Here is a 26,072-nt window from a genome sequence, read left to right as displayed (position 1 = left end):
ATAAATTTTATATTCTAGTGAACTTTGTAGCTGGGGGTGGGATATACCTCTGATAGAAATGAGCAGAGCTAGAAATCAATTGGAGTGTACATACGAAGCAGCTCATAGAAAATTTATAGTGGAGAGCCTTTCCTAAATGTGTTTTTGTGGCAAGTAATTTGATTGTACATTTTTGTAGGACTTAGAAAGAAAACTTGACGTCTTCAATACAATCTTAGCAAGACAACAAGCACAAGTTGAGGTAAGGAGTCATTTTTGTTCTGTAATATTGTAGCACTTCAAATAGGATGGTCTTGTCATGATAGTATTTTTTAAAAAATTGTGCTGATGTACATGATAGGATAGGTGGGTTGGAAGAAAAGTTTCCTGTCCTTCCAGGACAAGAGTAAATGGATTTGGAATTGAATTGGAAACCAGTTCAAAAGTTTTAAATGGTACAGCATCTAGCATCTTAAATGCTTTGTGTACTCTTAAATACTGTCTTTTTGTATGGTTCTTACCTTTTTGTAGTCTAAATGCTGGTGAAATGCGTAGAAAAAAACTGTCCAAAGTAAAATTAAGGCATGCTTGTGTCTGTGCATGCACAGATACAGAGACATGTCCCTCACCTTGGTCCTCTTTTTGCCTTTGTCTAGTGAGTGAAAGAGCTCTTAATTCCTTGTGGTGTGGTGTTGCTGTCCCTTAGTTAAATGCACATTCAACATGCATACATACATGGATTATTTACAGAAAAACAGTAATACTATAAATTATGTGTTTTGTCCAATTTATTTTAATTTCTGGTTTGTAGACAATTAGATCAGGACAAAAATTGCTGAAGAAGAAAAGCACTGAAGCAGAAAAGAAAAGTGGAGGATGGTTTGGTGGTTTCTGGAGTAAAAGAGAATCTAGGGTTAAAGAAGATGAAGAATCACTTGTACCTGAGAGTAAGTGCACTAATGTCTAGAGGGATTTTATGTCTTCTTATATGTGAAAGAGAAAGTGACAGTATTTTTGTTTCCTACTATGCAGGAGAGGGTATGGCATAAGCAGTGCAATGCAGTATTGATCATTTTATGGCACCTCTTACTGCATATTGAGCTGGCAAATAAGGCCTTCTTCTAAATTAGCCATGAGCTTTTCAGAATCTTTGTGAGGAGAAGAATATGGCACTTATAGCTATAGTGATAATTGGCAACAATTGGAATACTGTTTCTGGTGATTTGCTACCTGGGTTAGAGGTTTGATCTCCTAAAGTTCCTGAAATCTGTTTTCGTCATGAGGAGCTATTGATACTTTTGTAATAAAAAAATATATTGATTTCTTTACTACATATGTACCACCATATTTGAAGACTGTGATTTTCCAATCTGGAATTTAGTGCAATAGGAAGAATCAATTGAATGTATCAGCACAGCTTAAGTAGTAGGAGGCAAATGTGAGGAAAAGTGGTAATTGTTATTTATTAAGGTGAAAATTGTGTGGGCTTTTGGTTTTTAGCTATTGATGAACTAATGACACCAGAAGAAAAAGCCAAACTTTTTACTGCTATTGGATATAGTGACAGCTCCCATCACCTTTCATTACCAAAGCAGGTAAGCAACCTATGGGATGGTTTAAAAAAACAAACTACACAACAAATTAAGTGTAAAAATGCCTTCAGCTCTCTCATTACCCTGAGGAAAGATGAAGGCTTCAAATTCAGAAAGGAAATATTATTTGATTCTTCTGAAGTTGCCAGTAAAATGGTACATGTCATGGGAAGTCAGAACCATCTCTTGGCAAGGCCAAGACTTGACATTTTGCAGTAAGAACAACAAAGGCATACAAGCTATGCCTTCTAAAATGTAATTATTTCATGGGATTATAATGATTTTGGTTGATCTAGTGAGTCTTCTACTGAATGTAGTTTAGCTATCCTTGCTTCAGGGTTTAAAAAAATTTCCTTAATGCTGAAAAGAGTGCGAATGTATTTGCTCTGCATTTGTTGAATTACACTGTTTTATGGTAAATGACTGGTAAACATTGAATAAAGACTCTGTACTTTGCATTCTGCATAGATATGAGTGTCTAATTTTAGTTGAGTGGAAAAACTTAGACATATTTCAGTTTGTTAAAATGAGGAGTTGTGAAAAATTATTCTTATTGAGATTACTAATTTCAGTTTCCTCTGTTCTTCTCACTAGTATGTTGCCCATGTTGTGACATTGAAGCTGTTAAGCACTTCTCTTACAATTAAAGAAGACAAGAATGTGGCAGAAACTTTAAAAGTACAGATAATTGATCTGAGTACCAAAATATCACAGCGCCCAGGAGCACAAGCCATTAAGTAATTGGATTGGCATTTTCTTTTTGTAGAAACATCTCTGCCCCTCCTCACCCTGCTCTCCAGCTTCTTAACTTTTCTTGGGTAGTGCTTGTTGTATATTGCCTTGTAAATTTGTGTGCTTTCTGTATCTGTACTCTGTTGTAGATAATATAATTTGGTGGATAACAGAATGGAAGGAAGAAGGGAATACAGTCTGCTAGTTTTCATGAACAATGGCAACCTCTTTCTTGAGTATAAGTGTCAAAGTGCTGAATATGACTTTTGGAAAGTGATAGCTAAACCATATGAAGTGGTGAGGCCAAAACACTCCAGCCCAGCTAGTGAATATGTTGTTTACTGCTTACAGAATGAAAAATTATGTGTTTGTGCTGCAGGTGGGAGATCAGTGAGAGCGTAAGATACTGAGACCTTCTGTGTCTTAAGAGAGGGGACACCAGTAATATTGAACAAAAATTACTGGGTTACACAGTCAATTAATAATATTTCCAGTGTCTGGAAAATGAATTTGTGCACTTTTTGCTTTCATTTGCAGTTCCTTCAGTTTAGTCTTCATACATAAGATCACCAGCTCAGCCACTGACTCTTGAAATGTTTTTGCTAAAAACAATTCTGGGGAATTTTCAAGGTGCAGCTTGAATGCTGCACAGAAACAAAAAGAGCTTTGACGTTATTTTACATAAATGCATGCCATATAATTTAGTTTGCAAGACTGAAGCAGTAGAACAGATATTCTTATAAGTGTTATGTGTCTGAAAAAAATCCAGTTCAGTTATCTCGATAGAGGTAGGCCTATGACAGTGAATATGGCCAAATACGTTGCCTCCCAAAGTCAGGGATTTAAATGGTGGAGGCATAGGACCAGAAAATCAGTCTTTTATGTTATAGGTACTTCTAAGAATGAGTGAAGTTGGTGTGGTTTGGTAGTGTTCAATGGCTTTCTTCAAAGGTGTTTTCCTATAGATTCCATTTAACACTGCAGCTGTCAGTTCAGAATTCCCATTTGCACCAGAAGTGCAAATGGAAGTGTATCTGCTTTTTAAATCCATACAAAATAGTAAACGTTCCTATACTTTTTATTTATGTAGCATAAATATTCTGCCTTTCTTTTCTCTTGCAGCTGATTCTAACCCTTGCCCAATTAAGTATTTTTAACTATTCATCTTCTTTAGGGTTGAAGCAAAGCTTGAAAACTGGTATGTTACAGGCCTGAGACAAGAAAACATTGTACCATCTCTTGTGGCTTCCATAGGGGATAGCAGATCTTCTCTGCTTAAGATTGAGTTTGATATTAACCCGGAGGACAGTACAGCTGACCAGAGACTTATTATTGAGTCGCAGCCTGTGGAAATTAAATATGATGCTGTGAGTAGTAATCAAAATTCTCAAGTATCTGAGTCCTCTTTCTCTGCTCTTACTCTCTTGGCTCTGTCCAGATTTTGAGTTTTTGTTGAGGGACTTATACGTATAATGGTAATATAATGCTAATTCTTGTTTGGTTTTTTTGTTTTGTTTTGTGTTTTTCTTTAAGGCAACAATAAATGCAATGGTAGAATTCTTTCAGACAAGTAAGGGAATGGATCTTGAAAGATTAACAACAGCCACATTAATGAAACTGGAAGAAATCAAGGAAAGAACTGCTACAGGTGAGATAGGAACAAATCTCAGTGAAGGTGAACCCTTAAAATGTTTCTATATGATTACCTAGCACTTGGCTTATGTTTTGATTGATGACCAAATAGTAGGATTGGGATTTTTCCTTGAGTTGGTGCCCTCATTTCAGCTGGGATAGTTATCTTCTTCTCACTTGGTTGCTTGGAGATTTAGTGGATGTTTTGTGGGAAGGAGCACTGAGTTTAGTAAGAAATCAGTAGAATGCTATAAAAGTCTTAATTTAAGAGGCTTTATCTTTCAGATTACATCTTCTTGTATGCTGACTGTCACAATTGTTTTACTTGAGAATATATTTACATTTCCATTCTCTTTCCTTCTTGTTTAAGGATTAGTTCATATTATTGAAATGCGGAAAGTCCTTGACTTGAAGATTAATCTGAAACCTTCCTACCTTGTGGTTCCACAGACTGGTTTCTACCATGAAAATTCAGATTTGCTGATTCTGGACTTCGGTACATTTCAGGTATATAAATGACGTCTCTTATAGCTGTTGTCTGGAACCATCTTGCTTTCAGAAGGCAGGGTGATCATCTGTGTCAATTTATTTTTGACTTAAAATATTTCTAACAAAATAGATATGGGTCAGCAGTGTTTGATCAGAGTTGTTAGGGTATCTTTGACATACTTGTACTAGTCAATCCTCCCCAGAAAACATGTTAATGTTATAATCATGATTGTAATACCTCATCATTTAGTATCTTCAGCAGAATACATTAATTTTTGTTTCCTTTTTTGTAAAATGATAGCCTTTTATTAATAAAAGAGAATATAATTTTTCTCTTGAAGTTTGAAAATTAATTGCCTTGTTTTTATGAAATGAAAAGATTGAAATAATTTAACCTGGTGTAATGACTGATTAAATACTTATTTTAGTTGTATTCCCTAAGTAAAATTATAGACTAGTGAAAAAATTTTTTGCATAGCTTGAATTAAGTGGATAGAAATAATAACAAAAATATCTGCTTAGCAAGAATAAGTGAACTGTAAATGATTTAATGTATTTTCTCTGTAAGAGTCCAAATGTCATTATTAATTGAATGAATCATCTTTTTATCTTCACTAGAATGAATAGCACATGTCTGTTTTAAAGATTTAACTTTATTTTGTTTATGTGTTTAGCTGAACAGCATAAATCAAGACAGTAGTGAAGCTTCTAACTTTTCATCTTTAGAGGAGATTATGGACAAAGCTTATGACAAATTTGATGTGAAAATTAAAAATGTACAACTTCTTTTTGGAAGAACAGGTAACAAAACAACATAGCTGCTGTTTATGCAAAAGATTGTCAAAGGCTACCTACCTGTAATAAATAAATATGTTTTTTTAAAGAAAAAAAGACAAACTAAAATCATTAGTTAATGAAAAGATAGGTTATAATACACATTGGCTGCCAAACTTTGAAAAAATTGGTTAGTTTCACTTCAAACAGCTGCTCACTTTCTGTTTGGACTTGTGCATCACTTTGATGGTAGCAATGAATGTAAATGAATAGAATTGTTATATTTTCCATCCTGCTTAGGAAAGGCACACCTTTAGTTTGCCTTAGTTCTTCACTTAAACTTAAGTTCATGTAATCAACAGAATGCTAGATTGCTGTTCTATCTTTTATCTGTCTGTCCATTTGTTTTTTAGGGGTCAATGTAGATACATCTTTTAGTGTAGAATTTGGTTTAGTGCTGCTAAGCCAGTAGTGTTCACAAATGGGATTAAAAGCTCTTAAAATACTTGACCAAAGTTGTTTTACGTTTCTTTCATTGGTGAATGGGTTTTTTTACCCTCCTGGTGGTGCCATTTGATTGCTTTAATGATGCCTTAATTAAAACAATGGGTTTTTTCATCTAAATTTACTGGACATTTTCAGGTGAAGACTGGAAGAAGGCTCGTTTTCAACATCCATCAACTTTGCACATTTTGCAGCCTATGGATATTCATGTACAGTTGGCAAAATCAATGGTGGAAAGAGATTCCAGGATGGCAAAGTAATATATTAATGTGGGAAAGACTAGTTTAAATTACTTTGTACTTAGAGAAAAGAAGGCTGTGTTTTCCCTAAAGGTCCAGTTGTACTTTGTAATTTGAAGGTATTAACTAAGAAACCGAAATAGGTTGCTACTGTGGGCAAAATCTTTTCTTGTGTAGTGGTTCCTGAACCCTTTGCTGGTTACTAAATACTGCTTAAATCCAAGCCCTGTTTTAATGCAGACTTCCTGGGTTTACTGTGGTGTAATCTTTATCCATGTTGGTAAAATTTAAATGAAGAATTGGTACCTTTCTGTATAGGAGTTTAATCAATTGTTTTTTTTTAAAAAGGTTTAAAGTGTCAGGAGGACTTCCTTTGGTGCATGTCAGGCTCTCTGACCAGAAAATCAAGGCTATCTTTGATCTGATTGATAGCATTCCACTGCCTCAGAAATCATCTATGTCAGTTCCAAGCACAAAGGTAAGCTGACTACAACTAAGAGAACTTAAAAAAACCCAAACAAGCAAAAAAACATCACTGGTATCTTCACTGACTTACAATCAGAATGTTCTGGACTTCCTCAAACAAGTGGTGGAACCTTTGTCATTGTCCTGCTGGTTTCAATACAAGTATTGGCTGAGCTGACCTTGCCAAAGAATGTGGGGGAGGCATTGTGGAACAATCATCATCAGTAAAAAATATTGCCAAGTTATATAAACTTTAAAATACTGTGTTGTTTGTTTTTTCTCTTTATATTCCTTCCAGGTACCAGCTATTCCCACAATTCCTGTTGTTGGTAAAGGGTTACTTAATACACCCCAGTTGTTAGCAGAAATAGTGTCAGGTAAGAAGCTACAGATGTGTCTTTGTAAAGGTAGCAGGCCATGGCTTAGGGAATAGGTAATATTTTCATGCTGTTATTGATGTTAAAACATATAAGGACAACAGAGGTGAGCATGATGGGTCATATTTACTCTCAAGTGCATAAGGAGATTGAAGATGCTGATGTTACCTCAGACTAATAAACTTGCTTTTTCTAAAAAGCAAACTCGCTTTTTTAAAAAACTAATATTATGCAAAAGCAATCTCTTCAAATGAGTGAATTGTAAATACCAACTGTATTTGGTTGTTCTGACTGTTTTGCATTAGCAAAGCTCTTCTTTTTTCTGAAAAGGCAGAACTAGAATAACACATTACTTAGAAATTACTGTATTGACACTGGATTTCAAAATTTATTTTCATAGCTGTTCTAGAGAAAAATTTTCTATACTGGAACCTGGACACTTGTTTCTTCTTATGTGTTCTTGAATTTCTAATGATTCCTTTAGATTCTAGTGTTGTCCTTAGTAGGGCTTTAATTTTGTTTACTTCTCATCCAGTGGGTGAAGTATAGATCTAAAGTATATTTTGTCAGGTTAGATTTAAAGTGATCATACTGTTAAAAATGCAATTGGAATGGGAAAGAGAAGGTAGACTATTTAGCCCTGTTTCTGGAAATTTTTTTTCTGAGGACACCATTTTGCTTCTGTAGACACTGAAGAAGAATATTTTGATTTTGAGGAAAGCTCTGAACCGACTGACAGCTCAGTAATTAAAGGAGAAGAAGTAAGAAAAGAGGAGCCTGCTGAGGAGGAACTGACAGATCTTCAGCTGAAGTTTGAAATTAAAGAGGTATGTCTGTAATTCTATTTTCCCCTACCTAAAGAATACTTTAAAAAAAAAATATTAATTTACCACTGCTCTCCAGATTAGTGGATGCAGAATCATAATCACCGAACAAAAAACCCCTCATGTATACACATACATATTTCTATGCATGACATATTTCTTCTCTGTATGTGATGGATATAAATAAAATGTGATGCATGCACACAGATGTATTTAAAAAAAAATCCCTTATTTGAGTATTTTCAGTAGAAAAAATTAGTGCCAACTCATAATTAGGGGGTAGGGAGTGGAAATTTTGCACTGGAGAAACAAAGTCAGTACTCACTCAGGTCCCTTGTAAAGGGAAAATCCCCAAATATTTTTTTGTATTTATATCTTTCACCATTAAACAGTCACTTCTTTCTGTTTTATATTCTTAAATTTGTAATTAAATGAATGCTTCCAACAAAGCAGGGAGGGCATTGATCTTGCACATTTTTTGTTGTTGGTTTAAATGGTGAGAATACTGCATGTGAAACGATGGCATAACTGTATTTCTTGTTCATCCAGGTTTTAGTAGAACTCACCAGACAAAAGACAACTGAGGAAACAGTACTTGTATTTGATGTAATGCATCTTGGGACAGAAGCTACTGTCAAAACCTATAATTTAGCAGCTGTATCTTACTTGAAGAAAATAAGCTTGGATTACTATGGAATTGGAGGTAATAAGCAATGCCAGAGAAGTGGACTTGTGTGTGTGTAGCAATTGGTTCAAACTCTCCTCCATTTGCTCACTGAAATGCAAATTTTCCAGTTTCCCAGTTAATGTGCAGCTGTCCATTGCCAGTGCTTGTGCCACTGACACAGTTGATAAGGTCTGGACTCTCACCATAATGCTTATGGAATAGATAAATAAATGGTTTAGAGCTCAATCTTTGGATGGAGAAGGGATTTGCCATTTTGCACTTAGCAAAGAGAAACCAGTGACTTGTATTTGGTGGTGCAATGTATTTTAGCAGATGGTAGTGAAAATTAATCCCTACCTTCAAGGCACAAATTGTTTGGTTCTCTGAAGGAACAGAAATGATCCTAATTCTTTTTTATCTCATGTGGTATTTTACAGGTAAAAAAGCACCCATTCATCTAATTAGTTCCTCAGACAAGCCTGGCTTAGACCTTCTGAAGGTGGAATATATCAAGGTATACCCCAAGCTTTTTAAAATTATTTTTAAATCATTTCTACATATTCTTAATATATAGTCCTAATCCTACTATTCAGACCTAGTTGGATTACTTTGTATCTTCTCAAGAGGACAGTGACTGGTTGGAATTAGTATTAACCTTCATGCAAATCATTCTTTTCAGGCTGACAGAAATGGGCCACAGTTTCAAACAATTTTTAACAACACTGAACAGATGATTCAAGTGAGTATTTGCAGATTTTATTGCTTATTTTCTTTTGGTTTGCTTGCTCAGAACAGAGGACTTAATAAAAGTTGTTTTCCTTTCCTGTTTTCCTGCCTTCCAGCAGGAGATTTCAGGAGTTAAAACGTCCTTGAAAAATTTTATATCACTTGAAAAATGTTATACCACTTGAAAGCAGAATGTTTGTCTGTCGAACTGCTGAAAAAGTGTCTGTCTATCTAGCTCATGTGGATGAAGTTCAAACTACTGGAAGAATGCACCCTCTCGTGTCAGGGATCGTGACATTCAGGGGCCCAGTATGGGGAACTATAGTGGAGTCACGAAGTCTTTCCCTTTCATGTCAAATAATCTGTATTTGTGAGTGCCACATAGTCAGCACTCTGTTGGCTGTCTTTTATAAGAAGTCTAAATCTGTGTCTGAGTGTGGGTTTTTTTTTTTCACTAATGATATATTTTTGGGTGAGATTTTAGTCTCAGGAAAAAAGAGTCACTTGAGGCATTATTGAAATAAAATACAAAGAATGGTGTTTTCTGTGATAGGTCCTTTCTCCTCTTTATACCTTTATGGCTTTATTTTGCCTGCCTTATTTTAGTATGAAGACTGAAATGTTTCACTTGTTACTTAATAGTTTTAGAGCATCTATAGATTTCATCTGGGAGGTTTAATTACTGAAATCTTTTTGCCAAAATGCAGTTCCTGAAGCTGCAGCAGGAAGTGAGAGTTCTAATACTCCAGTGCTGCTGGGTTACCTTCATACATGGGATAGTGCTCATGTTAAGAGAACTCAATTTTCTTTACATCATAGGGAGTTGCTGTTGCCTTGCAGCTCTTCAATGGGATTTCTGTGCCTGGAAGAATTGCATTTGGACTCTATTTGCAGTTTCAAGTCCATTCAAGTGGACAACTTTTATTAAACCACACAGCAGGCACTTGCTGACCTTCTGGACTCCTTAGTGGATTTATTGAGAAATATGCATATTCTGAATATCTACATATCAGCCACCTGCCATTTACCCATGCTGGTAGTACTGTTATTGCAGGAACATTGAAGCCCAAGGCTGTGTTTGATGAAATTAATTTTGTATCACTGTTTTTGTACTGAGGAGGTTATAGGTTAGCAGTTACAGCTCTAAGAGCTGGGTTCTTGCTAAATTTCCTTATTTTCTAAGCTTATCCCCTTTACAGAAAGCTTTTTCCTTTAAGATCTGCTGCTGGCCACACATGCAGCTTTTCTGTTTCTAAGGAATGGTTCTGTTGCACTGGGTGCTTTTGCACCTCAGTCTGACTCTTACACTTCTAAGTTACTGTCTGACCTAATGGAGTCTCATGTTTTCAACAGGTAACTTTTTCATCATTGAACCTCCTGTTGCATACAGAGGCCCTTATGTCTGCTGTCAGTTTTTTAACAGCTGTTAGTCCATCAGGCAGTGAAAGAAGCAGAGAGATACCATCCAAAGAAGAAAAGCAAGATGACTCTATATTGAAGAAAGGTAGTTGTGATTGTCCAAATGATAGTTCTAGAAGGATGTGTTGCATGCTGGCAAAGTAAATCCAGAGAAAGACAATTAGCTGTATAGAAATAAAGATGAAATTCCTACCTTCTCTTATTTCTAGTGTCTAAACCTTCCAAGGAAAAGGATGTGTTTGACTTCAAGCTTTTTGCCAAGCTGGATGCCTTCTGTTTAAATATTTGTGATGAAAAAAAGAACATTGCAGAGATCAAGATCCAAGGTATTATGTTCTTTATTAGAAGTAACTGCTCTGGTACTTTAGTTTCAAAGCAATTGTTAATAATTGGACTAAAAAAATAAGGTGTAAATATGCAGCATCTGTTTTTATATCTTTGTTTATTTATTGTTGTCTGTGCAAAAATGGCTTGTAGTCCTATTTTCAAAGTCAGCCTTCAAGTCTGTCAGAATGTTTTGGCCTCCAGCTAGAAATATGTGCTATGTTATTACTCAGATGATTAGGTTCATCCTTTGAAGGAGTTTGATTATGGGTGGCTTTTCAAGTTGTACTAAGTGTTGGATATTTTTATGGTATACCATAAAATTATTAAGATAAATAATTATGTAGGATAAAAAAAAAAAACCTTCAAAATATTTTCTTTAGTTTTTAACCCTAGGGGTTAGTTTGGGTTCTTTGTTTTGGTTTTGTTTTCTTGATCAGTTTTACCCCTTGTAAGGGCTGTCAATAATTCTTTGGGGAATTTCACTTCTGATTGACTTTAACTGCCATCCTCATAGTTGCAACACTCTTATAAATATTTAATATGTGATATGCAAGAGTAGTACTGCAGTTCATAAAGTCGTTTTCTTCTGCCCATCTCTAAATCATATAATGTATTCATACAAGATTATGTATGCAAAAGTATTGTATTCAAATAATATAATATAGTAACATATTTTCTGATAGAAAATCTCAGTGCACTCGTTCAATAGCTTGCTTATTAAGAAGTGGATTATTGTTTGAGCATTTTTCTATGAATAGTAACTCAGTTATTTCCAGAGATGATTGATATTGAGATAGTATCCATATTAGAAGTATTTCTATTTTGTTTTGATTAAAGCTGTAGTACAGTTGTTCTTAAAGCTTAAATAACTTTTAAAGTTAACTTTAAAGTTTAGTAACTTCTCCTCACTTCCTCTGCTGGTGTCCCCACCCTGAAAATAACTGTTATAGTAATAAAACAAAATTTGATTCTGCTTGCAAGACTATTTCTATTTTTGTACTTTGCAGGTCTTGACTCATCTCTTTGCCTTCAGCCAAGTCACATGGTATTCTTTGCCCGACTTAAAGACATTGTTGTCACAGATGTTGATTCAAGGACCCTTCATAAAAAAGTACTCAACTACAAGATTTTAACTTTTATTTGTTTCTTGTTTCTTTGTTTCTAGTTTGATGTATATAAAAGTGAAATGTAATACACATTCCACTCTTCTAAAAGTATTTGTTATGAATACATGTTTTCAAATAAGATACATCATAAAGAATAATTTTCATATTCCAAGAATGGATGTCTGAGAGGATTAGAAAAACTGGTAATCTAATTTGTAATCTGATAGGCTGATTGTATTTTTAGTTCTTTGTGTTAAGCACCTTTGGAGAAGCTGCTGATGGCTGGTGGCTGCTGTTTCTCTCTTTCTAGGCTGTGTCTATAGTGGGAGATGAAGTCTTCAGTTTCAATCTAACATTAAATCCTCATGCTACTGAGGGAGAAGCCTACACTGACATGTCAAAAGTGGATGGTAGCATATGTTTGAAAGTGGGCTGCATCCAGCTGGTGTATGTTCACAAATTTCTCATCTCTCTCCTGGTAAGTCTTATTTCCCTTGATATGTTTTTGCAGCATTCTCAGATTAGTCCTCTGGGCTGTGCCCTCAGTACAAGTGGTAAGCTTCAGTTTCTGAAAGAAAAGGGATGGGTTTAATTTTTCCTGTGTACTGTTAAAAACTTTGGTAAGTAACTGGTTTAAATTTCAGTTGGGTCACTTCCCACCCTCAGCTTTGGAAATAGAGAAAAGCTTGGTGCTATTGAGGTAGTTTGGGGGTTTTATGTTTGCTGTCCTTTCTACCCTAGCAAAATTCTGAGTTTATTACAAACATATCAGAGCTAACACTAGAAGCAAGTCTTCAAGGTAGGTGTCATGATGCCTGCAAATTAACCAGTGTAAATATCAGTGTGCTTGAGTACCCTAATTACAGCTTTTTCAATAAAGCACCAGTGGATTTTCTCTCATTCAATAGGTTCTTTAACAGGAATTCAGTAGTATTCAAGGAGGGCAAGAGGGGCTTTCAAAATTGTGTCCTTAAAAGCTAATGAGCTAAGGAGTCTTGTAGCTAAGGAAAGAAGGAAAAGTAAAGATGAAATTAAAATAAGTGGATGGCAGTGGTTAGAATTTCTTTGACCCTCTATTAGAGGTCATGACAGAAGGTACTCAGTTGTCTTTTCCTATGGAAAATTCTATAGAGTAGGCAGCATAATTGGCGGATGATGATGTAAAATGAGGAAGTAACCTAGAGTAAAAACTGTTTACAGACATTTCTCTTTTCTCTTCAACTGCTTTTCTAGACCTTCTTGAACAACTTCCAGACAGCCAAGGAGACCCTGAGTGCTGCCACAGTCCAAGCTGCAGAAAAGGCTGCTACCAGTGTGAAAGACCTGGCCCAAAGGAGTTTTCGGCTTGGAATGGACATTCACTTGAAAGCACCGGTTATAGTTATCCCCCAGTCCTCCATTTCCCCAAATGCAATAGTAATAGATCTTGGCTTGATTAAGGTTCAGAACCAGTTTGTCTTGGTGTCCTCAGAAGGCAGTTCACTCCCTCCAGTCATTGACAAAATGGATGTGCAGCTGACAAAACTGAAACTCTCAAGGTACAGTGACTAATACTCCATAGAACATTAGTGTTCTTGCCTAGAAACCATGGTTAGTGCTAGTGCCAAATATTTGGTATTAAAATGCTAGCTTGTTTTCTTAGACCAGCTAGATCAGTAATAATATCAGAAACTGCTCTGCTTAGGAAAGTGTTTGGTGCTACATTTGAGATTTTAAGATTTTTGAAAATCTAACATGTGACTTCCAATTTGCCGTTTTCTTTTTTTTTCCTTTCTGTGTTTCAAGGATCACTTTGGAGACAGATTTGTCACATCCAGATATTCAGATACTTCACCCTATTAATTTAAGCCTGTCTGTGAAACGAAATCTCTCTGCAGCTTGGTTTCGCAAGTTACCAGTGCTGGAGGTCACAGGGTTTCTGGATACAATGAATGTAAGTCTTGTTAGAAGGTGGTGGTAGAACTTACTGTGAGAGCAGCCCTTAATGTTATTTCTGGACACAAAGGGGCAACAGACTGCAAATTTTTAGTAGTTGTGGAGTGGATTTCAGCATTTAACAGGATTTAACCCCACCTAGATGAATGCAGTGGTTTGAAGGAATCACATAAATGGTTTTGTGACCAGTTCTCTGAGAAAGAGTTCTTTAAAAAGTGTTTTGGGCTTTTTTTTTCTTTAAAAATGGAATCTTTTTGAGAGGAGTTTAAATTAATGCAAATATTTGCTTTAAGAACTCCAACTTCCTACCTTCCCATCACCCTTGAGTGGGATACTTGTTTTTTGTGGCATTTTATGTACTGTGAAAGAAAGTATCAGGGACATCTTGGGTGAAACTGAAATTAAAGCATCATGAAGGGACATGTAATTGACAGGAATGTATTAAAAGCATAGATACATTAAATGCTGCAATGTACATTGATACAGCACCAGGGGTCAAAACCTTTAATCTCCTCAGGCTTTTACAGTAAGTGGTTGAAAGAATTTAATTTTCTTATTGAAGGGATGATTCTGCTGACAAAATAGATGTAAATAAGCACTCTCCTTGCCAGGAAAAATTGTTGTGCTTTGTTAGCAGATGATAAGTTAAAGGAACAATGTGTTTTTCCTGAGAATTGTAATCTGCAACATTTTAGGTTGTGTTAAGTCAAGAGGATTTGAATGTCTTTCTCAAAGTGTTGATGGAAAACCTGGGTGAAGCAGAAACAACTCAAATGGATGCAAAATCAGTACTGCAAAAGGAAGGTCAGAGATGGAATTTGTCGTGAATACTAAGTGTGTTTGCTTTCAGGAGTGAGGAAAAGCATTTATTATCAGGAAAGTAAGTCTAGATCTGAGAGTATGGTGATAAGCTGTGTCTGAATGATAAACTCTTCTTTTCAATTTTGCAAGGATAGTGTTCATACTTCGATACTTCAAAAAGCTGGAAACATAAGACAAAATTTGGTAATTGTATTAGCTAAGTTTTCAAGGAACTAGCAAGGCATTTAGATGTTGGAGTTATCTTGTTGCCAGAACGTGTTTTCATTTCCTTTTCATGCTCTGAAGTTAAAGGCTCTGCTTGTGATAATGTTGCTGGTTTATCTTAGGTGAATGTAGTCCATCTGAAAGAACTGGATGTGTTTTTTGAGCTAAACACATGGTGGCAATTTCAAAAGTTAAGTAATAAATTGAATGTTCCAGGTAAAATGAAAGAGCAGGAGAGATTGGTTTTGACACAGGATAAGAGTGTTCCAGAAGGAATGCTGTCTGAAAAGACAAAAACAACGTTAAATGAAGATGTAATCAATATGCTACTTAACTTTGAAATCAAAGAGGTATGTATCCATCTGTACAACTTATTTTATCTGAACCCGGTGCTCATCTGTTTCTTACAACTAGTGGGCTATCAAGTCCATTTTAACAGTTTGATTTGGCAACAAAAAGAAAACAAACAAGAGGAACAGAGCAGGGGCCAGGGGAAATCTTTAGAAAATTGGTCTTATAGGGTCTGTTTATAAAAATGCAAAATGTCTAGATTAATATTATGTTTCACATCTAGCTGAGGACATAATGCCTGCTTATAACTGCCTGCCGTGTCTGAACTGCTTCACTGAAATATTGAACTTATTTCCCTTTCCATATTCAAGGTTGTAATAACCTTGATGAAGCAGGTTCAGAAGGAGAGATATCCGTTACATATTCTAACTGTGCTACAGCTTGGAACCAAAACCAAAATTAGAAATCATGAATTGGCTGCAGCAGCATATCTGAAAAAAATTACAATGAGATGCACTGAAATAAATGGTAAGTCTTATAGAGAACCGATACAGTCAGTAGAGTGTGTGCAATTGGATTTATAGCCAGAGAATAACATGTCCTAAACTAATAATGAGGGATGTGGGGGGAAGGGTAATTTAGATAGAATTAATCTCTTTTACCTGATACCAAGCTCTACTGCTATTGCTAGAGTTAGAGTTAATGTATTTGAGTGAGCTGCGTCCTTTGAGCAGTAGTGGTGCTCCCGAGAAGCATTCCAACTGTTGAGTGTGTTCTGATGAGCTTCTGATTCTGTGCTTTATGACCAGTTATGACAGCACTGGAAATGCAAGTGCTTCCTTGGTTGGTCAGGTAACAATTCAAACTGACAGTGAAGTGATAACTGAAATAGTCATTTATCCAAAATAGAAAAGTAAGGTTTTGAGTGTGAAAACACAAAGGTAGGAATGCAAAGAGCTTTCAATTTTGAATCTTGTTTCAAGAGCAAGATAAGTTAATTTTCACTTGTTTAAAATAAAGTGAATACAACATTTCAAGATAATGCTTCATGTGCAGCATCTCAGTGAAAATAGCTGTTTACTTTCAGTCTTTCAGCAAGAATAGTATCTGATTAGTATGTAACAGGGAATTAGTGTGGAGACATTGCATAGGTGGCATAAAGCTTGTGAGTGGAAACACTTCACATTTTTATTTCTTTGTTTGCAGACTCAAAAGGAGATCCTCTTTGCATTCTTAATTCCTCAAGTGAGACAGATGAACATCTTTTGAAAATGGAATATATTAAGGTTTCAATACATTTTCAGTAAAATTACATGGGGAGTAAAGTAAGGCTTCCATACTTAGCCTGTAGATTTGTATCTAAAACTTACTCAGGCCTTCTCCCAAATACCTGTTTTTCAGGTATTTTCATTCAATTCTCCACTGCTTCCATATAGTGCTTGCTTCATAAGTCAATGCTCTTACTGAAATCACTGGCAGGACAAATATTTGTTTGTATTCTGTGTGTGCAGCACAAATGAGTACCTTTGTGAAACTTAACAGATGCAATGTTTTTTGTCTGTGTAAGTGAAAAGTGACTCTACAGATGATAACACTCACATTTGAAGAGTGACATGCTGGCAGCTTAAAAAAGGCCTTCAAAATTGCATGAATACTTGGGAATCTGATAGGTTGTAGAACCAGGGGGCTCCTCAATACTCTTATCTGGAATGGCATAATTTACATAGTGAAAAATAAATTAATTTGTACTGGCAAAGTACTAAGCATAAATTGATCCAGTATAAATAGATTGAGAGAATCTCTAGATGAGAGAAAGTTTTGTAACTAGCCAGTTGAATTTTCACAAAATATATGCTATGGAATGTCTGAGCAGAGCATTGTGAGTACCCATTCTGGTTGTCTTGCCATGTGCCTTATTTGAAGAATTTGTTTGTTCGGGCTTCATCACTTTCCTTTTCCTTTATTTTCTTTTGCAATTGGAATAATACTTGTGTGCAGGCTAAATTCAAACAATTCTGTTAATAAAATTATTCATAATTATTAATAATTATTGGCTAATTCAGTAGAGCCTGACTGTGTCCATTTTTTTTTTTTTTTTTTTTCTCTTTAGGCTGATCCTGATGGACCAGACTTTGTTACTACTTACCAAAGCAACAAGCAAAACATCAATGTAAGTACTGGATGTATTAATTGTTTTTTAAACGTTTCAAATCATAGCAGCTGTGCTAGTTGCTCCCTTTTTTCTTCTCATTGAAAAAGGGAACAAAACCAACCCAAAAACCAAAGCCCTGACTCATTAAAACCTACTACTTTATATTTAACTACTTCAAAGACAAATCCAGGTAGAAAAAAAGGAATTTTTTTTTCAGAAATATTTTTTCTATTAATTTTTTTAAACTAAAAACTGTACATTTTTTACTATTTAGAAAAATTTCCTTATGAATTTTAACTGAGACCTTTAGCATGTGTTTTGTTTCTGGAGTGATACACTTACCAGAGAGAGAAACTACTGTCTTGTGCTTCTGAGCTTGTAACAGTAACAGTGAAATTGAGATGTGAGCTGAAATGTCCAAGTAGCATTCTCAAGGGTTTTGAGTGTAATTAGTCCTTTTACTTCTCCTTAAAACAACTATTCATGATTAATTTTCCATGGCTTCAGTGTCGCTAAAGGACACAAAATGATTCACACTACTACCTTCAGTGTTAGAACAAAAACCCATCACTTTATTTTCTGACTCCAGCATTTATAGATTGTTGACAATGACCAGGGATTGGATAATTAAGTTACCACCTTCCCTGGTGGTCATTCAAAATGTCCATCAAAAAACGTTTCTCGAATGTGATAAACAACTTATGTTTACCGGACTTTCATGGGAAAGTAACTAAAACTATGAAAACATTATCAGAAAGTTTAATTTTCAGGACGACATCTCACCTTTTCTCCTTTTAAAAAAAAGAAAAAGAAAAATGAACAGTATTCTAACAATCAAAACTCCAATAAAATCAGAACTCCAATAGCCTGGTCATGTTGAGGCATCACCTTTCATTGCAGGCTTTGGATGAGACGCCTCAGCCTCGAGGGAAGGTTTGAGTGAGGAATTGGTCACCAAGCAGTGGGAGGGTCCCTATGACCTTATTGCTTCGGGGTGTGGGTATGTGTGTGTATCCACAGATACTGGGGTACACTGGGTACCTGCAAAGTGCATTTGTCCTTACCTGAGACCTCAGAGGAACAATCTGACTGAAGGGCAGGTTGGAGACTGTGACCAAACTGAAAATCATCTATTGGATGGGCTGTCGGGTGATGCAGACCACGTGAGTGATCACCCCGATGGCCCCTCCACAAGCAGACACTGAAAAGGTTTTCAGTTTTGTTTTCTTGCAATGGAAAAAGGGTGAGGTACCACCCTGAAACTAGAGCCTTTTGATTGTTTAGAACGTTGTTTATTTTCTTTTTTGATTGTTAGAATATTTTTCTTTTTCTTTTTTTTAAAAGGAGAAAGGGCGACAGCTTCAGTGACTTCTGAAATAAGCATGTCATTCTGTTTTTAACATGTTTCCTTTAAAATGGTAGTGGTGGGTCAAGCTGCTTCTTGATGGCCTTTTGTGGAATAAGTGACTGATGCTGGGTTTCACTAAGTAATACTGGCAGGAATTTCTGTTCTGATTGTAAATTTTGAATCTTAGTGGGGTTTTTTGTTGTTGTTGTACCATATCTACTAAAATATCTTTATAAGTGGTTCTGAAGTTGTTAACCAAAGGGCTGAATGAAATGAAATGCAGCAGAACTAAAGAGAGTGCCCTGAAAAGGCATAACCACATGAGGCATCAATTTTTAGATTAGCACAGTTCCTCTGTAGCTGTTTTAAGATCCCTTCCCTAGTTTCCTCATCTGTTCTGGAGCTTGTGTAGTGTGAAGTTGAAGGGGATGGAGACAGAAAACTCAAATACTTGTGAAATCGAGCAAGAGGCTTTTTTCCTTGATTCTATGACAGCAGCTCTGAGTTGTAAGGGTATAAACTGCTACTAAATAACATTATTTGTCTCCTTGCCTTTGTTTTAGGTCATCTTTTCATGTTTGGATATAGTACTTCACACAGAGGCTTTGCTTTCCATCATGAGTTTCCTCACCTTCAGAGTTCCATCAGGTGGTCTTCCCAGTACTGATAAATCATCAGACCACAAGCCTCAAATGAAAGAACAGGAAAAAGGAAATACTTTTAGACCAGGTAGTGTCATATTAGAAAGGCTGTACTTCTGTTGCTTAACAGCAGCTCACCTTCAGTTTCAAAGGATATTATTTCAGATGACAGCATTGCATTCAGTTTGGTGGAAAACAGTAAATGGGGAGAAAACCATCTTATTAAAAAAACCCAGCAGACATTTTTCCTGTTGCTTAATTTTACAAAATCTCCTTACTCAATAAAACTTTTCCCTGGGTGGTGGTCTGATTTTTGTAATGAAAGTTGAATAAATGATGTTGCAGTGTGCAACCTTTCCAAAGATTTAGTGTCACAACAATGCTGCTTTTCAATCTGAGGGCTCTAAAAAGTGCTTACTCTACTGAAAATAAATACTCCTCTGGGGAAGCAAAAAGAAGTTCTGAATGGCAGGGGTGGTGTGTTTAGTTTAGTTACTGGCCTTTGTAACCTTGAAACAGTAAGAGTTTTTGCATGGAAGCTGCTGAATATTCTTCCAGGTCCTGTGTTGTTGATCCCATGTGCTTGTAGTGTTGTTTGTGAAATTCAAGGTTTTCTAATCCTAAAACTATTGGGATTGAGTCCAGTGGCTGTTACATTTTGTGTTTGTGCATTGTTGCTGCAGTTAATATGCCTAAATTGGCTTTGCTACTTGGCACAGAGAGGGGCATTTCTCATGTGAGACAGTGTTTCAAATAATGTAGTATATACTGCATTCAGCAACTGATGCATGAAAACTAGGTGTTAATGAGGAGAAAAGACATCATCTTGATAGCTATTTGCCTGTGTTGGTTGGTGACAGTTCGTGTGCCTGAAGGGAACTGTTAATAAATTACTTCTTTCACATTTTGATTAAGGATTATCATGTCTTTCAGGGAGTGACTGCAGGTTGCTTTTGAATAGTTAATATATGTACAAAACTAATAATTAATATTTGTTTTAAATTTGAATTCCTTGTATGTGTCTTGTGTTTCCTATCCAGTGTCTGGCGATGCAGCCCACGATGATGTCTGTGAATTAAAACTCACTGCAAAGCTGAATGCATTCAGTATTACAGTGTGTGATCAGACCTGTAGAATTGCAGACATTAGAATACAAGGTAAGGTGTTTTTTATTTAAATATTAGATGAAGCTGGCTGTAGCCAGAAATAAGCTGTTTCCCTCCATTCTCTTCTAAAAGGCCAGTGTGTGCACTACAGATGTGTCTAACAAACGTGTGTTTCAATATATTTTGATTGTATGAAATGATCTGCAAGGAAAAAAAAGTTTGGCCCAGAAAACAAGGACAATTTCTAAGTGTAGTAAAATTAAAAGAAGTGAAGGCACTATGTTTTAGGAAACACAATCTTGCATTTTTTAATAGCTAGATCTAGATAGTGCTGGGGAATTGTACTCTAGTCCTATTATCAAGTTATGTTGGCAACTTTGTCATGTGCAGTAAGGCCCTGACTTCTCTCTCAAGCTTTCACTGTTACATAGCAGAAGATGCTAAGCTGTTATTATTCTTTATATTCAGTGGTAAATAATTCAGGGGGTTTGTTTGTTTGTTTTTTAGCAGAAATGTTTACTTTGAAATTTGTTGAAGTGCATTTATTACCTTCTTTCTTTTGTTTCATTCAGGAATGGATGCATCTGTGGCTAAGAAGCCTAAAAAGATTAAAGTGTTCTCCAGACTTGAGGACATTGTAATTACAAATGTTGATCCAAAAACAATCCATAAAAAGGTGATGTGTTGAGCAGATTGTAAACAGCTGAAGAGACCTAGTTCTTCAAGTGATTTAGTGACAGCAGTGTAGCTTAATTTGCTGTGTTATGGAATGCAATGTAGGATGTAATAATAAGCAAAATATATTGGTTAATTTCCCTCACCTCAGAGAAGCAAAACATTCTTCCATTTACTATTTAGTTATTTTTAATTACGCTTACACTGGTATGTTTAATTCTTAATAGCAGGGGTTAAATATTAAATGGGCCATAGATAAGCAAGTGAGAAGAGGGATATACTATAAAACAGGTGATGCTCTTTCCTTTTGTGCCTACCATGTGTTGAAGTACTGCTGATAAGTTGCCATTGATCTTTTGGGGAAATATTTTTTTGTTTCAGAAATACCTGTAGTTTTAACCATGTGTACTTATTCTTCTAGGCTGTCTGCATAATGGGAGATGAAGTGTTTCGATTTCACATGTCACTTTATCCAGATGCCACTGCAGGGGAAGCCTACACTGATATGTCAAGGGTGGATGGTAAAATGTCTCTGAAAGTGGGCTGCATCCAAATAATTTACCTACATAAGTTCTTTATGTCTCTCTTGGTAAGACATTAGTTTAAAAAGATTTTTTCTTTACATTTAAAGTTTTTTTTAATGAGACAAAATGCAATCGGTTCTTTTTGACCTGTACGTGGTGGTGAGCTGATGTGCAAGCACACAGAAGTATTTTGCTGAAGAGTTACCACTTAAGTTGCACTGCTTTACAGAAGATTACCAAGGAGAATGATGACAAAAGAAGTAATGAATGTTGCTGATAGCTTTAAAAATATCTTAAAAATGAAACAGTTAAACAATGTGTAAGCTTATTCATGATTTTAACCTTTTTCTCTTTTGAAACGAGTGTGTTTGAATTAGGAATTTCATGTTTATACCACAGGTGTTAATTTTTCTTAAATATACATTTTGCCTGGGTGGGGCTTGCCTTTTTTTGAGAAGCTTATTTGTTTTCATAGAACTCTTACTTTTTTTTCACTACCTATGAATAGAACTTCCTAAACAATTTCCAAGCAGCACAAGAAGCCCTGACTGCAGTCACTGTCCAGGCAGCAGAAATGGCTGCTTCCAGCATGAAGGACTTTGCTAAAAAGAGCTTCCGCCTTCTAATGGATGTCAACTTGAAAGCTCCAGTCATAATTGTCCCTGAATCTTCAGCTTCATGTAATGCTTTGATAGCTGATCTTGGCTTAATCAGAGTTCAGAATGAATTCAAGCTGGTGTCTTCAGATGAATCTTCTCTTCCTCCAGTCATTGACAACATGGATGTGCAGCTGACTCACTTGAAATTATCAAGGTAAACATGGGGCTTTTTCCTAAGTTGAAGGGTCTTTGTAAAGAAAAGTGTGCCCATGTTCTGTATGCAGTATTTTTCTCTTAGTAAACATCGTAGGCAATGAGAACGTACTAAAACAATGCAAAAAACCCTGCCAAGCTAAGTTTAGGAGTGCTTTTAGATAGAGACATAGGTCTACAATATCTTGGAAAGAAGGGAATGATAGCACAGTAACTTGAGTTCATCTGGAGTGCATGCATGGGTGTAATGCATAGGAGCTTATTCTTAAAATAATTATTCCTGTAATTTTGCTAGATTAATGTGATATTATTTAGTATTCTGCAAGTAGTCAACATATTTCCTCTGTTACTTTCTCTGTCTTTTTTTAGGTGCATTATATCTGCAGATTCACAGCCAGATTCTGAAATTCTGCGTCCTGTGAGTTTGACTTTACTGGTCCAGAGAAATTTAGCAGCAGCATGGTATCATAAAAGCCCAACAATTGGTATCAAAGGAGACCTAAAACCAATGCAGGTAATATCATGACTACTAAGAGCAATATCGAAAGTCACACGGATTCTCAGAATAATCCTCACCTTAGTTAAGGAGCTTCGGAGCTCCTTTCAGATTGTGCCCTTTACAGTATGTTGAAAGACTTCCAGTTTGACTGTCCAGTTTATAAATTTGTTAGAATTTTGATACTGTATAACGAATAGTTTTGGTGTATTTGATGGTAAATCTAACTGAGGCACCTTTTCCTTGCTCCTGAGCCCTTTTACTTGTTCATTCCTATAGCTGTGCTGTGCCAAATGTCACACTGGTGAAGCACAGAGAAATAAGGGATTTGAAGGAGTACCAGCAGAATTAACCAAATGTAGGAAAAATATTCTTACACTGTGTACTATAGGCTAATCTTGTCACTTAGTACTGCTTGCTTTTTTATGATTTTGTAATATTATGATTGGGTACATATTCATTAAGTCTTTGAAGGCCTACTGAATCACAGTTGCTTTATTATATACAATGCAAATCTTGGCTTTAATGTTTTCTGCTCATGTTTTTGAATTACTGAATTGTTGAGAAATGCTTATGTTTATCAATTACCCATATTTTTAATAGGCAAAGTTCCCTTACAAGTCTAGAAAGTGTTTATCATATGGACTGTTATTTCTTGTTGTAACTCCTGTTTATTACAAGTAACAAATGATATAGGAAAAATGGGAAAATCCTTTACGTTGTTTAGGACAGGATAATTTTGATTATCCAGTTTGTTTCTGCTGGAAGCAGCTCGTTGTTTCTCCTCAATGCTTGCGTACTGTGTTGGAAGAAATGCTGTCACCAAAAATGAGCTTGTGGTTTTATCACTTTACAGATTGCACTCAGTGAAGATGATCTAACTGTTATAATGAAAATTTTACTTGAAAACCTTGGAGGGGCTTCTTCCCAGCCAAATACTCTGCAAGAGAATATTGAGGATACTCAGTTACCTAAAAAAGGGAAAGCTCCACATGAATCTGGTGGCTCTGAGGGTATGTTCAATTCAAATGCTGAACATGTGTAGGCAGAGGGCTGTTTGCAAATTCAAATACCGTATTTTTTTGAAGCAGAACAAATTGTTTTAGCTATTACAAATATATTGTACACATGAAAAATATAAATGTATGCACTTACATGGAGTGTGAGCTCCTGATGGTCAAAAGTTTTTGTGGTGTGTTTTTTGTGATTCATTTCTCATATGATAGTATTCTTCAGTTTGTATCAATCACTCTTCTAACTGCATGTGCTTAAAAAAGAAAAAAGCCAAATAATCTACCCCAGAATGTTAATGCACAATTATAACAATTGAGGAAGATATTAGTATTCAAATAGTGTGTCAATGTAAGCAGTGCATGTCTCTGGACGAAATACTGTTAACCTTTTGCCAAAACTTAACATTATCAATGTAAAAGAAAATTCTGTTTAACCAATAGTTGAATTACTCTGCTGTGAACAGAAACTGGAAGGAGTAGTGCAGACTCCTTGAGAAGACTTGGTATTTTGTGTTGCTCTTCTTTAAAGTGAGCAAAGAACTTCAGTAAACCAATGGCAGCTTCTTTTAAGGTTCTGAACCACTCTGTGCTAGATAATTTTAGTATGCATTGGATAGAACAAAATTAAAAGTGTGAATTATTTTGAGTACTCCTCTGGATTTAAAGCTTTCCTTCCTTTTGTGATTTTCTGATCTTACTTTTGGAAACCCCAAACGTGAAACCAACCAACCAAAAGGAAAAAGGCAACCGACAACAAAAAACCCCAAAACCAAAAGCAAGCCCAGTGTTCAAAAGAAATGTAAAAATGTTTCCTTTTCACCGACAGGTGCCCTTGTTGATTCTGGACAAAAAAGTGTTTCTGCAGTTCAGTCGTCTGTGGAATGTTATACATTGCTTAAATTTGACTTCAATTTTGAGTCCCTTTCTGTAACTCTCTACAACAGTGACACGACTCAGGTTTGTGCCAAAGCTTTTATAAACCACACAGGTGGGGTGGGCAGCCAAGGCTTCTCACGTGGACAGAACTCAGGTCAGAAAAATGAAGTTATATCAGCTGCATTGGCTTTGTAATGCTTTCCTAATGGAGCTTTGAGCTTTCTTGGGCAGACAATGTCCTTAAGAAGGTGTAGTGTGAAAGTCACACTAAAAATATTACTAAACCACCAAAACCACCCAGTATTTGATTTGATCATTCAAACTTTGATTCCAGTTACCCAAAATAAAAATGAATATTTGAGAAGCTGGAATTGTTAGCTCAGACAGTGCTAATTGTATGTCTGATACCTCTAGAGTTGATAAGTAGATCCAAGTTGTATACGGCAAATAATTTCCTCTTGCATATTCCTGAGTGTGAGCAATCAAGGGCATCCTGTTTTCATCTGTGCTGAAAACAGAAGAGAAAGATGTGGAATGGTGTATTGTTTTTAGGACCTTTGTGTAGATGTGAAGGTGCTTGCTTTATATGTCTTTGTGTATAGTGAATGTTATTGGTGTATAATTTTTAAGATGTTCTTGTGCAATGAGCATCACAGGGAAGAAAGACACTGTAATGGGATTTTATTTTAATTTCACTGTCATATAATTCCCACCTACTGCTGAGGTGCTCTTGTGCTAGTGTGATGAGTGGAGGGATCCTCTGGTAAGTGATCTAGAGTTCGAATGGATTATCCTTCAGTGATGCATTCTGAGCAACTGCTGGCAGTGTGGTGCAGAAACAACTTCACTGGAGCCCAGCAGGTTTTTTGTTTTCTCAGTAAGTTTCTTGAACTCCTCTGTATGAGTGGAGGACTGATGGCAGGAACAGGCTAATCAGATCCTTCAATTCATGGATGATGATACACATGGCTAGTAGCAAGGGAAATGTCTCCTTGTTTTGTTCTGTGGTAAGTAACCCTGCACTTTGTCCTTCTGTAGGAATCTCTGCTCTTGGTGCATAGTGACAAATTGCGCCTTGGTGAGCTCCGGCTGCATCTCATGGCATCGGCAGGGGAGATGTTCTCAGATGGCTCCATGGATATCAGTGTTAAACTCAAAGCATGTACCTTGGATGATCTCAGAGAAGGAATTCAGAATGTGACTGCAAGGTAGGTTTGAATGCATCAAAAATTAAAAAACTCCAGCTTATGAGGAAGGCTTTTTCCTTGTTCTATACTTTGCTTCACATGGAATTGATAAAACTCAGTAGTGCTGTCAGTTGTGGC

General features: G+C 36.0%; 1 protein-coding gene across 4 annotated transcripts in view; it reads left to right on the top strand.

Moving 5' to 3' along the window:
• The window catches only part of VPS13C (vacuolar protein sorting 13 homolog C), a 74,102-nt gene that overhangs the window by 15,671 nt on the left and 32,359 nt on the right, over window positions 1–26,072 (top strand). For all 4 annotated transcript variants that reach the window (XM_014251177.2, XM_088063355.1, XM_014251178.2 and 1 more), the window contains 35 exons: window positions 179–241; window positions 791–926; window positions 1,480–1,574; window positions 2,166–2,308; window positions 3,478–3,670; window positions 3,837–3,951; window positions 4,306–4,442; window positions 5,099–5,225; window positions 5,841–5,958; window positions 6,290–6,419; window positions 6,705–6,783; window positions 7,471–7,610; window positions 8,157–8,310; window positions 8,712–8,788; window positions 8,954–9,013; window positions 10,354–10,504; window positions 10,629–10,745; window positions 11,754–11,857; window positions 12,163–12,330; window positions 13,086–13,390; window positions 13,638–13,785; window positions 14,483–14,591; window positions 15,030–15,163; window positions 15,476–15,632; window positions 16,311–16,390; window positions 17,215–17,274; window positions 19,168–19,333; window positions 20,286–20,402; window positions 20,924–21,027; window positions 21,448–21,615; window positions 22,059–22,363; window positions 22,732–22,876; window positions 23,715–23,871; window positions 24,698–24,828; window positions 25,786–25,955. In XM_014251177.2, coding sequence (XP_014106652.2) covers window positions 179–241; window positions 791–926; window positions 1,480–1,574; window positions 2,166–2,308; window positions 3,478–3,670; window positions 3,837–3,951; window positions 4,306–4,442; window positions 5,099–5,225; window positions 5,841–5,958; window positions 6,290–6,419; window positions 6,705–6,783; window positions 7,471–7,610; window positions 8,157–8,310; window positions 8,712–8,788; window positions 8,954–9,013; window positions 10,354–10,504; window positions 10,629–10,745; window positions 11,754–11,857; window positions 12,163–12,330; window positions 13,086–13,390; window positions 13,638–13,785; window positions 14,483–14,591; window positions 15,030–15,163; window positions 15,476–15,632; window positions 16,311–16,390; window positions 17,215–17,274; window positions 19,168–19,333; window positions 20,286–20,402; window positions 20,924–21,027; window positions 21,448–21,615; window positions 22,059–22,363; window positions 22,732–22,876; window positions 23,715–23,871; window positions 24,698–24,828; window positions 25,786–25,955 — 4,763 coding nt within the window. The remainder of the gene's footprint in view (window positions 1–178; window positions 242–790; window positions 927–1,479; window positions 1,575–2,165; window positions 2,309–3,477; window positions 3,671–3,836; window positions 3,952–4,305; window positions 4,443–5,098; window positions 5,226–5,840; window positions 5,959–6,289; window positions 6,420–6,704; window positions 6,784–7,470; window positions 7,611–8,156; window positions 8,311–8,711; window positions 8,789–8,953; window positions 9,014–10,353; window positions 10,505–10,628; window positions 10,746–11,753; window positions 11,858–12,162; window positions 12,331–13,085; window positions 13,391–13,637; window positions 13,786–14,482; window positions 14,592–15,029; window positions 15,164–15,475; window positions 15,633–16,310; window positions 16,391–17,214; window positions 17,275–19,167; window positions 19,334–20,285; window positions 20,403–20,923; window positions 21,028–21,447; window positions 21,616–22,058; window positions 22,364–22,731; window positions 22,877–23,714; window positions 23,872–24,697; window positions 24,829–25,785; window positions 25,956–26,072) is intronic.

The sequence above is a fragment of the Pseudopodoces humilis genome, chromosome 16, assembly GCF_049639895.1.
Source record: "Pseudopodoces humilis isolate 2021_Gansu_Grassland_sample_001 chromosome 16, ASM4963989v1, whole genome shotgun sequence".
NCBI classification, from domain to species: Eukaryota; Metazoa; Chordata; class Aves; order Passeriformes; family Paridae; genus Pseudopodoces; species Pseudopodoces humilis.
Note: the sequence above shows the minus strand (reverse complement) of the source record. Positions and strands in the feature narration are given on the sequence as shown.